We start from the raw sequence: 15,661 nt of genomic DNA on the forward strand, positions 1-15,661 counted from the left end.
CAGAACTCAGCTAAATTAGAAACAGTTGGCCCATTCATGGACACCTTTACTGATCAAAACAAACACGAGACCAAAATCCCAAGTGAAATAAAATGCAGATAAAATGCTGCAGTGGATACAGACTGTTACTGTAGCTGAATTATGTACAGTTTGCTAAACTGGACTGGAATTTATGCAAGGCAAGGCTTTCATTCTGTATCGTATATTATTATTATATCTCTCAAAATAGTAAATGTTATACTTTTTTAAATCAACCTCATGACCAATGTCAACCTCTCAGCTTCATCTCTTTTTTAGTAATGTTAGTCATTTGAACCTGTTTAAAATGGTTCTCTGAGTGTGTTTCTGCTTTGCAGACAATTTTTGAAGAAATGCGTGTTGTGATGTTTGGGGGAAGCCTCGCGCTAGTCCATACATATTCATGCCGGTGATGTTGTGTGCTGGCTGTCCTCATTACTGTGTGTGGAGGTGGTTATTTGGCAGTCTAATGTACGAATGTGTGACTAAACAATTTGCCTGCTTGGCTTTTGTCTTTCAGACATGTTGAACACCACTCTGCTTGATGATGTCGTACAGCACTTTATCGATAGTGTCACTCAGGATTATTTTTGTTGCTGCAATTTCTCTCTCTTTTTCTTTACTACTTGCCCATCAAACAGTGAAAAAAAAAGACTGAATGTTTTCCAGTGTAATTAGATGTTTTTATCTTTTTATCAGATCCCACAGTTTTATGATTATTTGCTTGTTTTGCTTTATATTGGTGTTAAATTGAGCAAAAAGCAGAAAATGTGGAAATATCTTTCTAATATTCATGGATTTCATGGCATTCTCCTGCTTCAGTCTGCTGAAATAAGAAATGTTATGCATAAAATAGGGTATTTGTAGATTTCTAGTTTGCCTTTACTTTTCTTTATAATAATTTATAATAATTTTCGATATAATTTCAATATTATCATGAATATTAACACAAAACTTAAAGATTCAAGACCCTGCAGTGTATTCTCGAACACAGACTCCACCTCCTAAATTTGCTTTACTCCCAGCATGCTCTGTGGCTGCCCTTCTTTGTAGTTTGGGGTTATTTCGTTCTCTTGGTGTTGGGTTACAGGGTGGATGAGGGTCTCCACTGCTTGTTTGGCAGTTTGTTTTAATGCTTTCCTCTGTTTTAAAGGGTTTGCTCAGGATAAATATATAATATATGCTGCATTTATCTAACTTAGTCTGCAGCTTGTTCCACTGTGCCTAGCAATTTTATTTAGATTTAATAAGCCCTGCATGTTTCTGCTGATTCTCATAGACACTTTTAAGTTGACACGTTTAAGAGTTGTTGTGTGGTGTGATGGAGTTGAATTGACTCTAAATTATGAACTACAGTGGAGTATTTTTTTTACACTGCATTGTAGGATTGGGATCATACACTGAAAAAAAGATACGTTGGACCAACCTAAAAAATGCTCTAATTTGTTACACCTAAATATATTTAGTTTTTTTTCCAACTCATATTTCTGAATTAGTTAGAATCTAACATTTTGATTTAAAATCAATCAATATATTATTTAACCCAAGTACCGTAAAGTTCTTTAAAATAAAGATTAAAGATGATTTATAATAATAAATATCCTTTTTCACACTTTTTTAAAATCTGGAGTAACGGATTCTTTTCTGTTACAGCAATGTATAATTTTACCTTTAAATAAACTAATCAAATACATTTTATTCTGTTATTCTGTTAATTTTATAAACTTTCCATTATTTCCTTTTCTTTTAGCCAAAATACTTTATTTTTATAAATATTTACTACAGTCACAAGTATAAAACCTACTAAATTATGTTAGAATAATTCAAAGTTAAATATTAAAAAACAGTTGAAGCTGGGCAAACTTTAAAAGTCTCTTATCGGGATTTCATTTCTTCCTGTATACAAGCATTTAGCCATATTTAAAACTGACTACTGTAACTAAGAGAAGATACTATGAGGGGAACAACTTCACAATGATGGTTTTTATTTATTTAAAGTTGTTTAAATAAGGAAAGAATTTGCTTTTAGGCAAACTGATATCATAATTTTTCATTAGACCAACACAAGTGCACTTTAAATCATTGACATGGTTGTTACACTCTTTTTCAGTGTATGTTATCAGGGACCATGTTAAATTTGTAAATTGTGTGTAGCTAACTAGGGCTCTTCCATATATTCACCTGGATCTATATCACTTACTTCCTGCAGTTTTGATTCAGTTGCATTGACCTCACTGCAGAACTCAATACAGCTGACCTGAGTCTACCTTACAGCTTTAATTAGTAAACATCTATAGCTTCAGTTCTGCTGCAAAGCCAGTTCATCAGTGATTCCTGGCCAAGTGTTCATTTACTTTTCTACAAAGTGTTGGCATAAATAACACAGACAAAGTGGACAAAGCTAATGAACCAACACTATTTACACTGGTAAACTCCAAAATGTTGTGTTAAATTAACTCTTAAAGATTTAAAATGGTCATAATTCCTATATTGTAAAAACTGTACTGCAAGAGCTGTTTTAACACCATATGGAGCCACATACAGTATTCTCAAATCTCTTTATGTTTTTACTCCATTTTGTTTATTTTTATTTACATTTGGGTACTGTTATAATCACAGCAAAAGGCAAAGCATACATTTACCCTCAATATACTGTATTATAAAACAGGCAAGAGTGCGAAAGACCTTCAAACAATCATTGATTCTCCCATAAAATAGCAGCTAACTTGTAGAGACCCTTATCCAACTTCCAACCCAACACCAGGAGGGTAAATAAAACTATTGCTCCACTAGTGAAACCACCACAACAAATCTACACAAATGTCATACACAAACAAACACATAACCCCACAAACAATATAATAACTCCTACAAACCCCAAATAAGAAATAATGGTGGCTGCAGAGCATGCTGGGAGCAAAGCAAAATCAAGGGGTGGAGCCTCTGAGACAGAAGACTCTTTGTGGAGTAGAAACTGAACTCTGAGAAGAGACAGGAACTGTGTGGATTGTTGTTTTACACTGAGTTGTTAGGATAACTCTTTCACAGGGAGTGAAAACTGTTAACACTGTAGATTTTACTGTTTGTTGTAAAGTGTGATGTGCTTCCTGTTCTTATTAAGAATTTATAATCTTTTATCTTCAGACTTTCTGTTCCTATCAGACCTTAACAGAGGTCATCCAAAGTGTCAGAAATTTAATTTTGTCTAGACCATAACACATCCACCTCCACCCTCCACACATTTCTTAGCTTCTGGCAGTGGCAGGGTTTGTGTTCTGTAATCTATGACAGGCCGTGTGTTTTATTTTGCCCAGATCGATAGTAGCCTTGTCTCGTGATGAATTCTCAAAATTACAAAGTCGTTTGCTCTGATAGCTCCACACTTCCCACACACAGCGCGTCGGGTTTAAATCACCTGCTCCGGCCCCTTCCTCCGACTCGCCCACCGCCTCGGGCAGCTCTCGCGCGCGTGCTCAAATTCGTCAGCGGCCCATTCCTCACCCACAGGAGCCGTTGGTTGGCGCACCGGTTCCCATGGCGATGACTATTTTCTCCACTGATTAAGTGGAATTTGCTTACCTTTTATGCTGTGAAACCCCTGGGGACATTCCAGTAATGAAAGCGCTATTATCCAGATGTGGGAGGCCGGAACAGAGGCGGAAAGAAGAACTGCTGAAACCAAGCGAGGTGAGAGTGTATCTCTGACACTGGCCGCGGATAATAATCACCGGTCTCAAGACCTTGAACCCCACCTAATTAACAAGGTCTAATGGAAGCTGAACGCAAGAGCGATTCAGCGTTCAGCTGAAGATGAGCTCTTTTTATATCATATACTACAGCCAGGGCTGAACAGTATGATCAGAGTTAATATCACAGTTTACATCAAACGATCAAGCATAAGATACTGTTATTCTTACATATTCTATACCTATAATTCTATTTTTATTTTTTTCACCTCTGCTGATAATTTAGGAGCACTTTTGTAGTTCTATAATCCATAAAGTTTCCGCTGTTGGTGGTCTATTCTCAGTCCAGCTGTGACTCTGAGGTGTGTAAAAACTCCAGCAGCAATTCTGCATCAAATTCTCTTGTACCAACAGAACTCACATTAATACATTAATTGCCACCATGTCAATTAGTGTCAATGCAGTGCTGAGAATACATAATACACCAGTTAAAAACACTGAAAAAAAGTACTTTTACCAACTTGAAAATTTCCATTCTGTTAGTTGGTTCTGTTAGATTAGATTAAATAGATAGATAGATAGATAGATAGATAGATAGATAGATAGATAGATAGATAGATAGATAGATAGATAGATAGATAGATAGATAGATAGATAGATAGATAGACTAAAACTATAACAACTAACTGAGAATTGATGCCAACTACGTATAATCACACTGAACAACACAAAAGAAGAATGACTACACACTGATGGTGAGTGAGAGGTGGCAAGACACGCCCAGTATGCAAATAGCGGGATCAGCATCAGGTGAAAATCCCTGCAAAAGAGTCAAACTGAGCATGTGTAGAGTAGCTTGGCCTTAACTAGGGTTAATAATAATAATAATAATAATAATAATAATAATAATAATAATAATAATAATAATAATATTTTATTTATATAGCGCCTTTCCTAAAAACTCAAATCGCTTAACAACACAGCCATGGACAAAAGGTATAGTGAATAAAAAATATGCATACAAGCACTTACACGTAACAGTGCAAGTATTTAAAAACACACAAACAAACAAAAATGATAATAAAATATAATAAAATAAAATAAAATAAATAATAAAGTATACAAGTAAAGATATATTAACAGCAGTAAACTTCCCTAAAAAGATGAGATTTGTGTAAGGATTTAAAAGAAATTAGGCTGCCTGCAGCACGAATGTTTCTGGGGAGCTGATTCCACAACAACGGTCAGGGAGGCCACAGCCTTTAAATGTAATAGTGGTGACGGGAAAACTGACTGACAGAAAAACTCCAGGAGGAGTGATCTGATGTGATGTGATGTCATAACCTCTGAAATGAAGTGAAAAATAGTTAAATTATTTATTTTAGGTTGTTTTAATAGGCAATGGATTTGCTTTCAGGCAAACTGAGAGTTTTTTTTTATAAAAATGTACTTTAAATCAATGACATGGTTGTTACACTTTTTTCAGTGCATATACATTTTTAATTATATTTTTGTTTGTGAAAAATAACATTCAGTTTTTTTAATCGTGTTTAAAAATCTATTGCAATACATATTGAAATGGAATTATCCGCAGACTCTACAGAAAGCTGTAGTCTCTCTTTCATTTGTACTCTTGTAACTTGTTATGTACAGTAGCTGAAACTATTCTGCTGACGCTGCTGTAGCTTATTTTACAGATGATTTCACCAAGGGTTTGGAAGGTCCGTGCAACTCCGCTAATTATTCCTCACGATTCAATGGCGCGGCACTTGGGATTCACTCAGGCCGAGAAAGTTCATTTTTTCAGCTCATTCCTGGTACAATTAATAAAGCATCTTACTTTACCCCGCTACACATCGTCACGGGTTACAGCTCTCCAGTAATCCCCGACTAGTGCCAATTAAAGGGATTATGGATCTAATGGAGGTCCAACAGGTGCTCATTATGGCACACATGGGCCAGAGCTAAATTACCCTCTGAGCTGTGACGCTCTCAGAATGCACAAGCGTTTTAAAACCACAATGTATTCAATGCAGAACCTGTCGCACTGAATTCTCACCAGAGCAGATTAATTGCTCAGTAATTAGGTAATATTGATTCTTGGGTAGATCTGAAAAAGAAATGTACTGGATGAGGACTTTACTGCTGTGTGTTTTGCTTCACAATCAGGTGATTATCTGGGGTACTGAAAATTAAGTTAATTTATCAACTAACCAGTTTATCAATTAGTTATAGATAAATTAATTACAGTAAAACCTCATACTTAGCAGTACCATTTTATGTAGAATATTTCTTTACTGTAGAAAACATATTTATTGGCTCAACTAAGTCATCATTTGGCTTTGACTTGGTTAAGTTGTAAATACATAACATTTTAGGTTAATTCAACTTAATGAGTCAAAATAAGTCAAAGCTAGATGATAACTTGGAACAGTTAAGTTTATTCAATATATATACACACACTTGGTTGGTGTGGTGCAGTGGATAACACCACCGCCTGCCAGTAAGCTACCATATGGGAGACTTGGGTTCAATTCCAGGTCTGGTAACTATGCTGTGCTACACTAAATAGAGTCCTTGGGCAAGACTCCTAACTACACATTGGCCTGCCTCTGTAACTGGAAAAACCTTGTAAGATATATGTATATATATATATAGTACTCTCACCATATTTAGTATATTTTTATTGAACTGCCAATACTGACAGTATAATACTGGGGCTTTATAGGAGTAAACTCTGTAACTCCAAGCCAACATACTGTGACAACCAAGAACACAGAATAAAGGTAACTTGCTCTTACAGTCTACAACACCGAGGCCTGAAAATCAACACAACCCTATTTGAGTAATGTTTAATCCATATTATGGCCAGAACTATTTACCTAAGTAAAGAAAAAAATACTTTAAGAAATGAAGGTCAGTCAATCTGAAATAAAAAATAGTAACTAGAAAGTATCCTTAAGTGCAGTCGCAAAGACCATCAGAAACATTATGATGAAACTGGCTCTCATCAGGACCACCCAAGAAAAGAATGAGTAAGAGTTCATCAGCATTATCAGCCTCAGAAACTGCAAGTGAACAGCACCACAGATTAGAAACATCTAAATGCTTTATAGAGTATTTTGGTTTGGATACTTAAGTCTGGATGACTTTACAATGCTGGAAATAAAACACTGAATCAGAAACTGTGTACAAACATTTGACTGTATTACTTTAATACTGTATTGTATCACCATGTTATTGACAATACACAGCCCTATTCCTCACACATCTTACATCTATACAAACATGGTCTTTATTAAAAGTGGTATACTTTAGAGTACAGGAGTTAGGAATGTCTAATGCATTAATGCAGTGAAGTCGATCCTCAAAACATAAAAAAGTAATAAAACGGTTAAAAGCTAACTCTATAGACCACACTTAATATCTTTGCACTATTAATTGAATGCTGATTACCTCGGATGCCTTTTGGGCGTGATTATCACCTAACGCTCTGTCATTAGGATTAATGTGCATTTGGTGAGAAATTGAATTATATTGCACGGGTAATGACTAAAGGTCAGCAGTGGCCGTGCATGAAGTGTACCGTTTTAGATGGGATCATTTCTCAAGTGTAGCGTAATCTCCAGGGAGCAGAAGGTGGTTTCTGGTTTAAAGCTTCAGGAATGTTCAGTATGTTAAAGTGGCAAAAAGTGCTCAGATTTCATCCCCATGAGAGTGAAATATTATCCACCGAGCAGTCTTTATAAAATCGATTCAGTATTAGAATCCCGAGCCTTATGGGACTTTTCTCTCCAGTCCCTCTTCTTGCTGACGTCCTGGGACTCGCGGTTGTGTGCGAGAACAACACACACCTGAAGGTCAGTCCCAGCATCAAGATTGATGCTGAGCAATATTGAACCAAACCGCTCATTTACTCGCTTTCTCCTCCTGCCTCTGTCTTTATTTCGCTGCAGAGTGGCTTTTTATTAGCAGGTGCCGGGCAACAAACTAATGTCGCTGAGCGTGCCCCGCAGCCATGCTGCACTCAGACATCCATCACCACTTGTGCACAGCATCAGAGGTCACTGCCATGTGTTCTGTCGTAATTACAGATGGCTACCCGCGAGATGAAATGATTTACAAGTGGAGGAAGAACTCTGTGGAGGCGGCGGATCAGAAGTCGTGGAGACTCTACCAGTTTGACTTCATGGGTCTAAGGAACACTACAGACGTTATCAAGACAACGGCAGGTAACCACATCATTGGTGTGTGCTTTTGTTTTGTTTTTTTGTTTTTTTAATTGACCTTATCAAAGCAACAGTTCGGAACTTTTGGGAATTTGTTGATTTAGAGATATCTGTGGTGAGCGTGTGTAATTGCACCAAGAATGCAGAAAAGTACTTTTAATACATGCAACATACTATTAGGTGTAAGTCAGCAAAAGAGATGATTTACACAATCAGAGTATCAACTGGCTTACAGTATTACGATATACCTAATTGTAAGGCATGTATTGTGATACATATATCGCTAAATTCTTGCCAATACACAGCCTTGTTCTTCACATTAACACATCTCTATTACAAACCAGGGGTGCAGTTCCCAAACTTTCTTAAGGCTAAGAAGTTTGTAACCTCATATTTAAGAATATTCTTAAAATTATGAGCATTTACTAAAATCTTCATAAGTTACACTCGCTTGAAGCTTAAGAGAATTCTGACCTGCTCGCAACTCTGTAAAGAGCAAGTTTTATGTACAGTTCTACCTAAAAACTACTGCTAACCTCATTTCCTTCTTCCCCTCCTTCACTCCTCTATCCCATTATTTCCCTTTGACCTCCTTTAAGCCCTATCTAAAGATGTTTTTACCTTTAACTTCTATTACTTTTGTACTTCACTATTGTAGACAAAAGCGTCTGCGAAATGTAATGTTCCTTAAAAAAAGTTCCTTAAAAGAAGTACACATGCTGCTTACAGTAACTACACATTTCATATATAAAAACCACTTGTTAAAAAAAAAACGTCATCGTATCATGTACACTAAATCCAACACCAACAAAAATAAAACTAAAATTTAAGTTGTGTGTTTTTTTGTCACTGTGAGGGTCCTTAGTTCATTTACAACCAATAATGTTTGTACCATATTTTTCTTTAATTTTCCCAAAAATGATCAAGGCATCTCATAATCCAGTGCTCCTTATGTATGAATTTTATCAGTCAGGTTGTAAGGAGCAGTAAAGTCACTCCTCAGAGGTACAGCATTATACAGGAGTTTCAGTTTAGTTTCTCCAGCACCGAGGCTGGAGAAGCATTAGCGTTAGCCGCTAACTGCGCTAAACACTAGCTCTTTTGCCATTGAGAGGTGAGTATTATTGGCCTGTAACCTGCTGCTAACCCCAGCTAGCACTGCTGGAGCAGCATTAGCATTACTCACTAACCGTGCTAAGCGCTAGCTCTTTTGCTGTTTAGAGGTTAATATTTTGGACTGTAGCCTGCATGTTTACTCTGTTAAAACAAGCTTCGTGGGACAAAACACAATCTAATATTGTTCTGGGTTACCAGAACACTTAGGGTTCCTCAGAGTAGCGCTGTTGGGTGGCATTTACTGTTAGCTGTTAATGCTAAAGCCTTAGTGGAAATCTGTAAATCTAAGTTTACTGTAAATAAACGGAAGAGCTTTACTCACCCAAATAAACAGTTTTCAGGAGAGAAATCTGTGTGGATTAACATCCAGTGCTCGTTTTACTTTTTTTTTTTTAAAGAATTACAGTTTTGTTTACTTAGCTTAGCTTAGCCTTACAGGTCTCGCCACCTAGTGGTAAAACCTGCTGAATTAGAAGGAAAATATGGCGACACCCCTGTTTCTTACTAGTGTCGTATAATCAGATTTATAATTCGGTGCACCTTATGTATGAAAATAGACCAGAAAATAGACGTGTATTGATATATCGCTTTATAATCCAGTGCGCCTAATAGTGTGAAAAATAAGGTGGTGTAATATTTTAATTCATGATGTGTTATATTGTAATACCTGGTTTAAAACCAGAATGACAGTAGCAGTTATTTTGATGTAACCACCTGTGTAAGTACTTTAATTACTTTAATTACTTTAATTTACTTTAATTAAATGATATCATCGTTTAATCTGACCTTGTTATGGAATTAATACTACAAAGCAACACAAAAGCTTATAAATAAAGCTTAAAAACTCCCAGGACCAACCAGACAATTCTGTTCTTATATTTAATAAATTTGACTGTGCAGGGATGGTGGCAGATTCATACTGATGTAATTTATTAGAATATTCTGTCCCCTCTCCGGTCAGAAATACTGAAGGGCTGCTATTTTAAAATGCTAATTGGATGTTTAATCATGTTTAATGTCATTTAACAGAGTGATAGTGGTGACAATGCTGATTATTGGGATGCACCTCAGTCCAGCGGTTGTGGGCCAGAGGAAATGTCACTTGATAAAAGGATGTGGTGACATTTTCTTAGGGCTTAATAACTGCCCGTGTGGGCATGGACAGTTCTCTCTCATCACAGATTACATACATCCTCACCCTCAAATGCCAAGTGAAATGAAATGGGTTTGTATTTTAGGAGGGTGGGTGTGTCAATTTGACTCATATTAATATTCTAATTACTTAAACTTATTATGACATAAACATTCTCAAAACTTATTATGAATAAAAATATGAAATCAAATGAAATGTTGCATCAATAAACTGAGATGAATCCATTATTACATAATGTGTTATATTCATTTTTTAGTTACATTCATTAAGATTATATTTACATTTTATGTGTACAAATGTTTATCTGCACTTACATTTCTGATTGTTTCAATGTTAAGAACAAAACGATATGAATGCTTTTTTTTTAAGCGTTCTGCAAATTTGGGCAGTATACACAACAATAATATCAGTCATTTTTAAGCATTTCAAGTCTACATTATGGACAAGCTAGAAGAGTTAAAGAAATCAAGTCTATTTTATGTAAAATTGGATATTTCTAAAGGTTACTCAACTATTTCAAGTTCGCTGAACATTTGTGGGCACATTTACATTCAAACAGAGATCTTTAAGTTGAATCAATTTATAATAACTGAGTTTAGTCTGTTGCCATTGGCAGCTTCTTTTCTATTGGCTTTTGGCACAATCTATTTGCACACTGTCCCCGAGTTTCTGACACCATCAGTGTGTAGTGATTCCCCCCAGACTACCTTAGGTAAACTTGTAAATCATGTTTTATGATTCACTATCTGGCCTGAGTGTTGTAGGCTGTAAGAACAAGCAGTATTTTCTGAGCTGCTTTCTCAGTATTGGATCTATGCTATATTGTTCTCTCTATAGTATTTCCTTTTTTATTTAATTTTCTGTGAGCATTTTAAATCTGTATTTTATTTAGATGTGATCAAAAAGAATTGACTGAATACAAATTTTGTTCACCTGACCATAACAGTTAAAGTAGAATTATTATGCATTGCAATTGATATAACAAAAAATATGAAAGGAATGCGTTAATTTAGGCATAATAATGAAAAGTTTTTAGTTTTTAGTTATCAGTAAACATTACTTAAAAATCTTAAGCCAACTAGTTATTTATAATACACTAGTATTTATAAAAATATGTAAGTAAAATAGAAATAAAAAGTAAGAAGAAATTACTCTATTTTTATAAGTAAATTCAATTTATCTGGGCTTGCAGTGTGTATAACATGCACAAAAATGTAAATACAACAGATTGCAATACTTTGCAAATGTCACAGACCTGTGTTATTCACAATATGACGTAGAACACATATAAGATGCTAAAAATAATGTAAATGAAGCAAAATATTCAGCTTACTGCACTGTAACCTCTGATAAGCTAAGTCTACTCAAATCATTTGAGGTAAAAAAAAAAACAGCTTTGTTCAGCTTAATACTGTATTAAGCTGAACAAACGTTCATCTTTAAATTTAACAGACAACCCCCCTAACTTGGGACTCAAAATGTGGTTTACTTTCAACACAAAGACAAGGCACTTAATCATAATATAAGAACTACAATTTTACCTAAGGTAGTCTGGGGGGAATCACTACACACTGATGGTGAGTGTCAGAAACTGGGGGACACACACAGTATGGCAAATTGATTGTTTCATAAGCCAATGGAAAAGAAGCTGCCAATGGCAACAGACTAAACTCAGTTATTAAAAGCTGATTCAACACAATTATCTCAGTTTAAACGTATATGTTCTCATAACTGTTTAAAATAGTTGAGTAATATTTTATGAATATCCAATTTTATGTAAAACAGTGTGTAAATGTCTTTGTGTAGAAATTAAGGTTTGGCCTACACTTAGATTTTTATTTACATTGAGCCTGTTCTATCATGCTAAACACTTTCAGCATGCAAATAAGCCTAAGTAAGGGTAGTTCTGGTGTGCAAGTAAATATAAGTGATGTGACTGAAGTTTGTATGTGAGAATTTCAGCACAGCAAGGGCGTTATGCCGTAAAATGGCTGCCAAATGCAGCACTAAGTGTGATTTAGACACAAAGGTCAGAAGAATGAATGGAGCGTGAATCGCACTTGTACCCTGAGTGTTTGTCACTTGCTTGTAGAGGAAGAAGTGATTATTCAGTCTATAAAAGTCAGATAAAAGAAGGCTGTTTTATTGAAGTATGTCCTAATAAAATATGGTCTGATTATACACTGTAAGTTTTACTTAAAAAAATTGAGCAAGCCAATTGCCTTAAAAAAGTAATGGGGAATGAAAACTTGAGGTAACATAAATTAAAACCAAGTTATTACAACTAAAAAGTTCGTTTTTATTTTTGTTACACCAATTCATTTGCCCCAATGAATTGTATTTTGTGTTCCAATTTTTTTTATTTTTTTTATTCCATTTTACCTAAATATTTATTTTATAAATATTCACACTGTTAGCCTGTAAAAGGGGAATTTAGAGGCCATAATATATGATCTACTAGTTTACCAAAGATAGCCTCGAGGGAATGACTGAGTGTCAGAAACTGGAGGACACACCTAATATGCAAATAGTTTATCCCAACAGACTAAACTCAGTTATTATAAGTTGACTCAACTCAAAGGATTCTGTTTGAATGTGTACATGCAAACCACAACACAACGCACATTTTAAAAGTACTTTTCTGCAGTTTTTGTGCAACTAATCATTTTCACCAAAACTTTCACCAAGACTTTTACTTTAAATGATTGTTTAAATAAATGTGACTGTAGTATTTTTTAACTAGCTGTATGTATTGACTTTTAAAACTTATCCTACACGGATAAAAAATTCTTTTTAAAATCTGGTACCAAATTTCTCCATAGTATTTCTTAATGACTCAACCTAAAATGTATAATTTCTTAATTGTCTGTTAAGGCATTTTGCTCAGCTTAATTTTACCAACCTAATAAAATAGTAATTTAAATGTATGTTAAGATTTTTTACAGTGTAGTGTGAGATGCTAAAGCACATTACCAATAACAGAGTCTCGCTGAAGAGCGACCCAGTTACTTCAGACACATCAGCACGTAACATAACAGCAGTCATAACACAACAGCAGTCATAACACAACAGCAATCATAACTCAAGAGCAGCCATAACAGCAATCATAACATAACAGCAGTCCTAACACAACAGCAGTCATAACACAACAGCAGTCATAACACAACAGCAGTCATAACACAACAGCAATCATAACTCAAGAGCAGCCATAACAGCAATCATAACATAACAGCAGTCAAAACACAAAAGCAGTCATAACACAAAAGCAGTCATAACACAAATTCAGTCATAACACAAAAGCAGTCATCTCCCAACAGCAGCCATAACACAAGAACATTCGTACCACAACAGCAATCATAACACAACAGCATTCATAACACAAAAGCAATCATAACACAACGGCAGTCATAACACAACAGCAGTCATAACACAAGAACAGTCATAACACAAGAACAGTCATGACACAAAAACAGTCAAAACACAACAGCAGTCATAACACAAGAACAGTCATAACACAACAGCAGTCATAACACAACAGCAGTCATAACACAAAAACAGTCATAACTCAAGAATAGTCATGACACAAGAACAGTCATAACACAACAGCAGTCATAACACAGGAACAGTCATGACACAAGAACAGTCATAACGCAAGAACAGTCATAACACAACAGCAGTCATAACACAAGAACAGTCATAACACAAGAACAGTCATAACACAAGAACAGTCATGACACAAGAACAGTCATAACACAACAGCAGTCATAACACAACAGCAGTCATAACACAAGAACAGTCATAACACAACAGCAGTCATAACACAACAGCAGTCATAACACAAAAACAGTCAAAACACAAAAACAGTCATAACACAGCAGTAGCCGCAGCTGTAATTATGAGTTTAGCCTCAGAGAGCTTTGGGTGTGTGTAATAAGTGTTTGCTCTGTTGCTTTATTCTGATTTAATGTTGAATTGTATGAAGATGTGAAGTCTGGCAGGGAAATTGACCAAGGTTTAATACGTCTTGAATGTTTTTGGTGTGGAGGGTATCAATTATGAAATCTTAAGGTGTGAAAAGGTGCTGAAATGTGCACACGCATCACTGAGCTGAAGCATTTCTGCAAAGAGGAGTGAACTAAAAATCCTCCACAGCTTTTACAGACAGTGCTGTATTACAGCTGTGGCAGTTATTCCTGCTAAAACAGAGTGCCACCACCTGTTGAAAGGAAGGGGGTAATCAATTTTATACAAAAAGGGGACTATGGGTTGAATATTTCTACTTATAAATACAGAAAATGTTGTCTGTACATCACTTTCAAACGTGATTATATAAATTATATAAAAAAGAAAACAAGCATAAATAAATCATATATCTGCTGTCACTATAGATATGTGAACAACAAGCTTGGGGTTTCTAAGAGGGAAAAAGATCATGAAAATAAAGATGTTTGCTTTGCTATTTTTCCTCCACTATTTCTAGTGCAAATACTCCGTCTGAAGTCACACTGTACGTCATGAAATATGTAGAAATGTCAACCCACCACTGTAAAAGAAAGAAAAAAAGAGGAGAGAGGGTAGTACATTCATGAAGGATGCAATTAAATCCAAGCAAGTGCCATGACATTTTCCAGTTTGCAGTTACCTTTTTTCTAAAAACCATTTCCAGGTGACAAGGTGGGCTTTTGAAAGAACATAATGGTTTTTAGCTTCAGCTTCACATTTAAGAGTTTCTGCTCCTGCTCTCGGAGCTGGATTGCTGCCTATTTGTTCAACAACATCTTCAGATAAAATGACACATTCTGCAAGACTAGAGCTGCGTTTTATATTACTATACTTTACCTTTACTAAGACAAAATCTGAATTTAGAAGGATCATCTGAGAATGGATTCAGATCCCACCTTATGGAAGGACAGATTGTGTTCAGTCAAGTTTTAGGTTTAGATTTAGGGCATATTGATGTGTCTGTGGTATCATGAGGGCACAAAAATATGCCTTGTGCAGCAAAAAATGCACATAAAGCATGTACTAATTCCAGAGGTGGAAAGTAATGAATTAAAATAGGTAATTTTACTTTTACTTAAGTAAAACATTTTGACTGCTTGAATGTAAAAAATAAAAAACAAAAAAAAAAACATGTAACTAGCAGTTAAAGCACAGCAATTGCAAGTTAAAATATAACAATGACCTGTAAAACTATAAAATTACAGTTTATAGTCACTTATATGACCATAACTTTTAAAAGTAAAGAAAAAAAATGGATCATAGAAACCTATGCCACTTGTTCTTGAAAATGTTTTATGGGGTGGTCTGAACAAATACTGCCTGAAAGGTCCAAATTATTATGTGGAATAATAGTTCATTAAAAAAATTGAGTACTTTTTACTTTTACTCGAGTAGATTTTTAGATGGGTACTTTTACTTTTACTTGAGTACAATTTTAGCAAAGTAAAGGTACTTTT

General features: G+C 35.2%; 1 protein-coding gene across 2 annotated transcripts in view; it reads left to right on the forward strand.

The window, feature by feature from the left end:
* LOC103040847 (gamma-aminobutyric acid type A receptor subunit gamma3) overlaps positions 1-15,661 on the forward strand; it is a 186,250-nt gene that overhangs the window by 151,923 nt on the left and 18,666 nt on the right. For both annotated transcript variants that reach the window (XM_049479838.1, XM_007249106.4), the window contains exon 7: positions 7,799-7,936. In XM_049479838.1, coding sequence (XP_049335795.1) covers positions 7,799-7,936 — 138 coding nt within the window. The remainder of the gene's footprint in view (positions 1-7,798; positions 7,937-15,661) is intronic.

The sequence above is a fragment of the Astyanax mexicanus genome, chromosome 5, assembly GCF_023375975.1.
Source record: "Astyanax mexicanus isolate ESR-SI-001 chromosome 5, AstMex3_surface, whole genome shotgun sequence".
NCBI lineage: Eukaryota > Metazoa > Chordata > Actinopteri > Characiformes > Acestrorhamphidae > Astyanax > Astyanax mexicanus.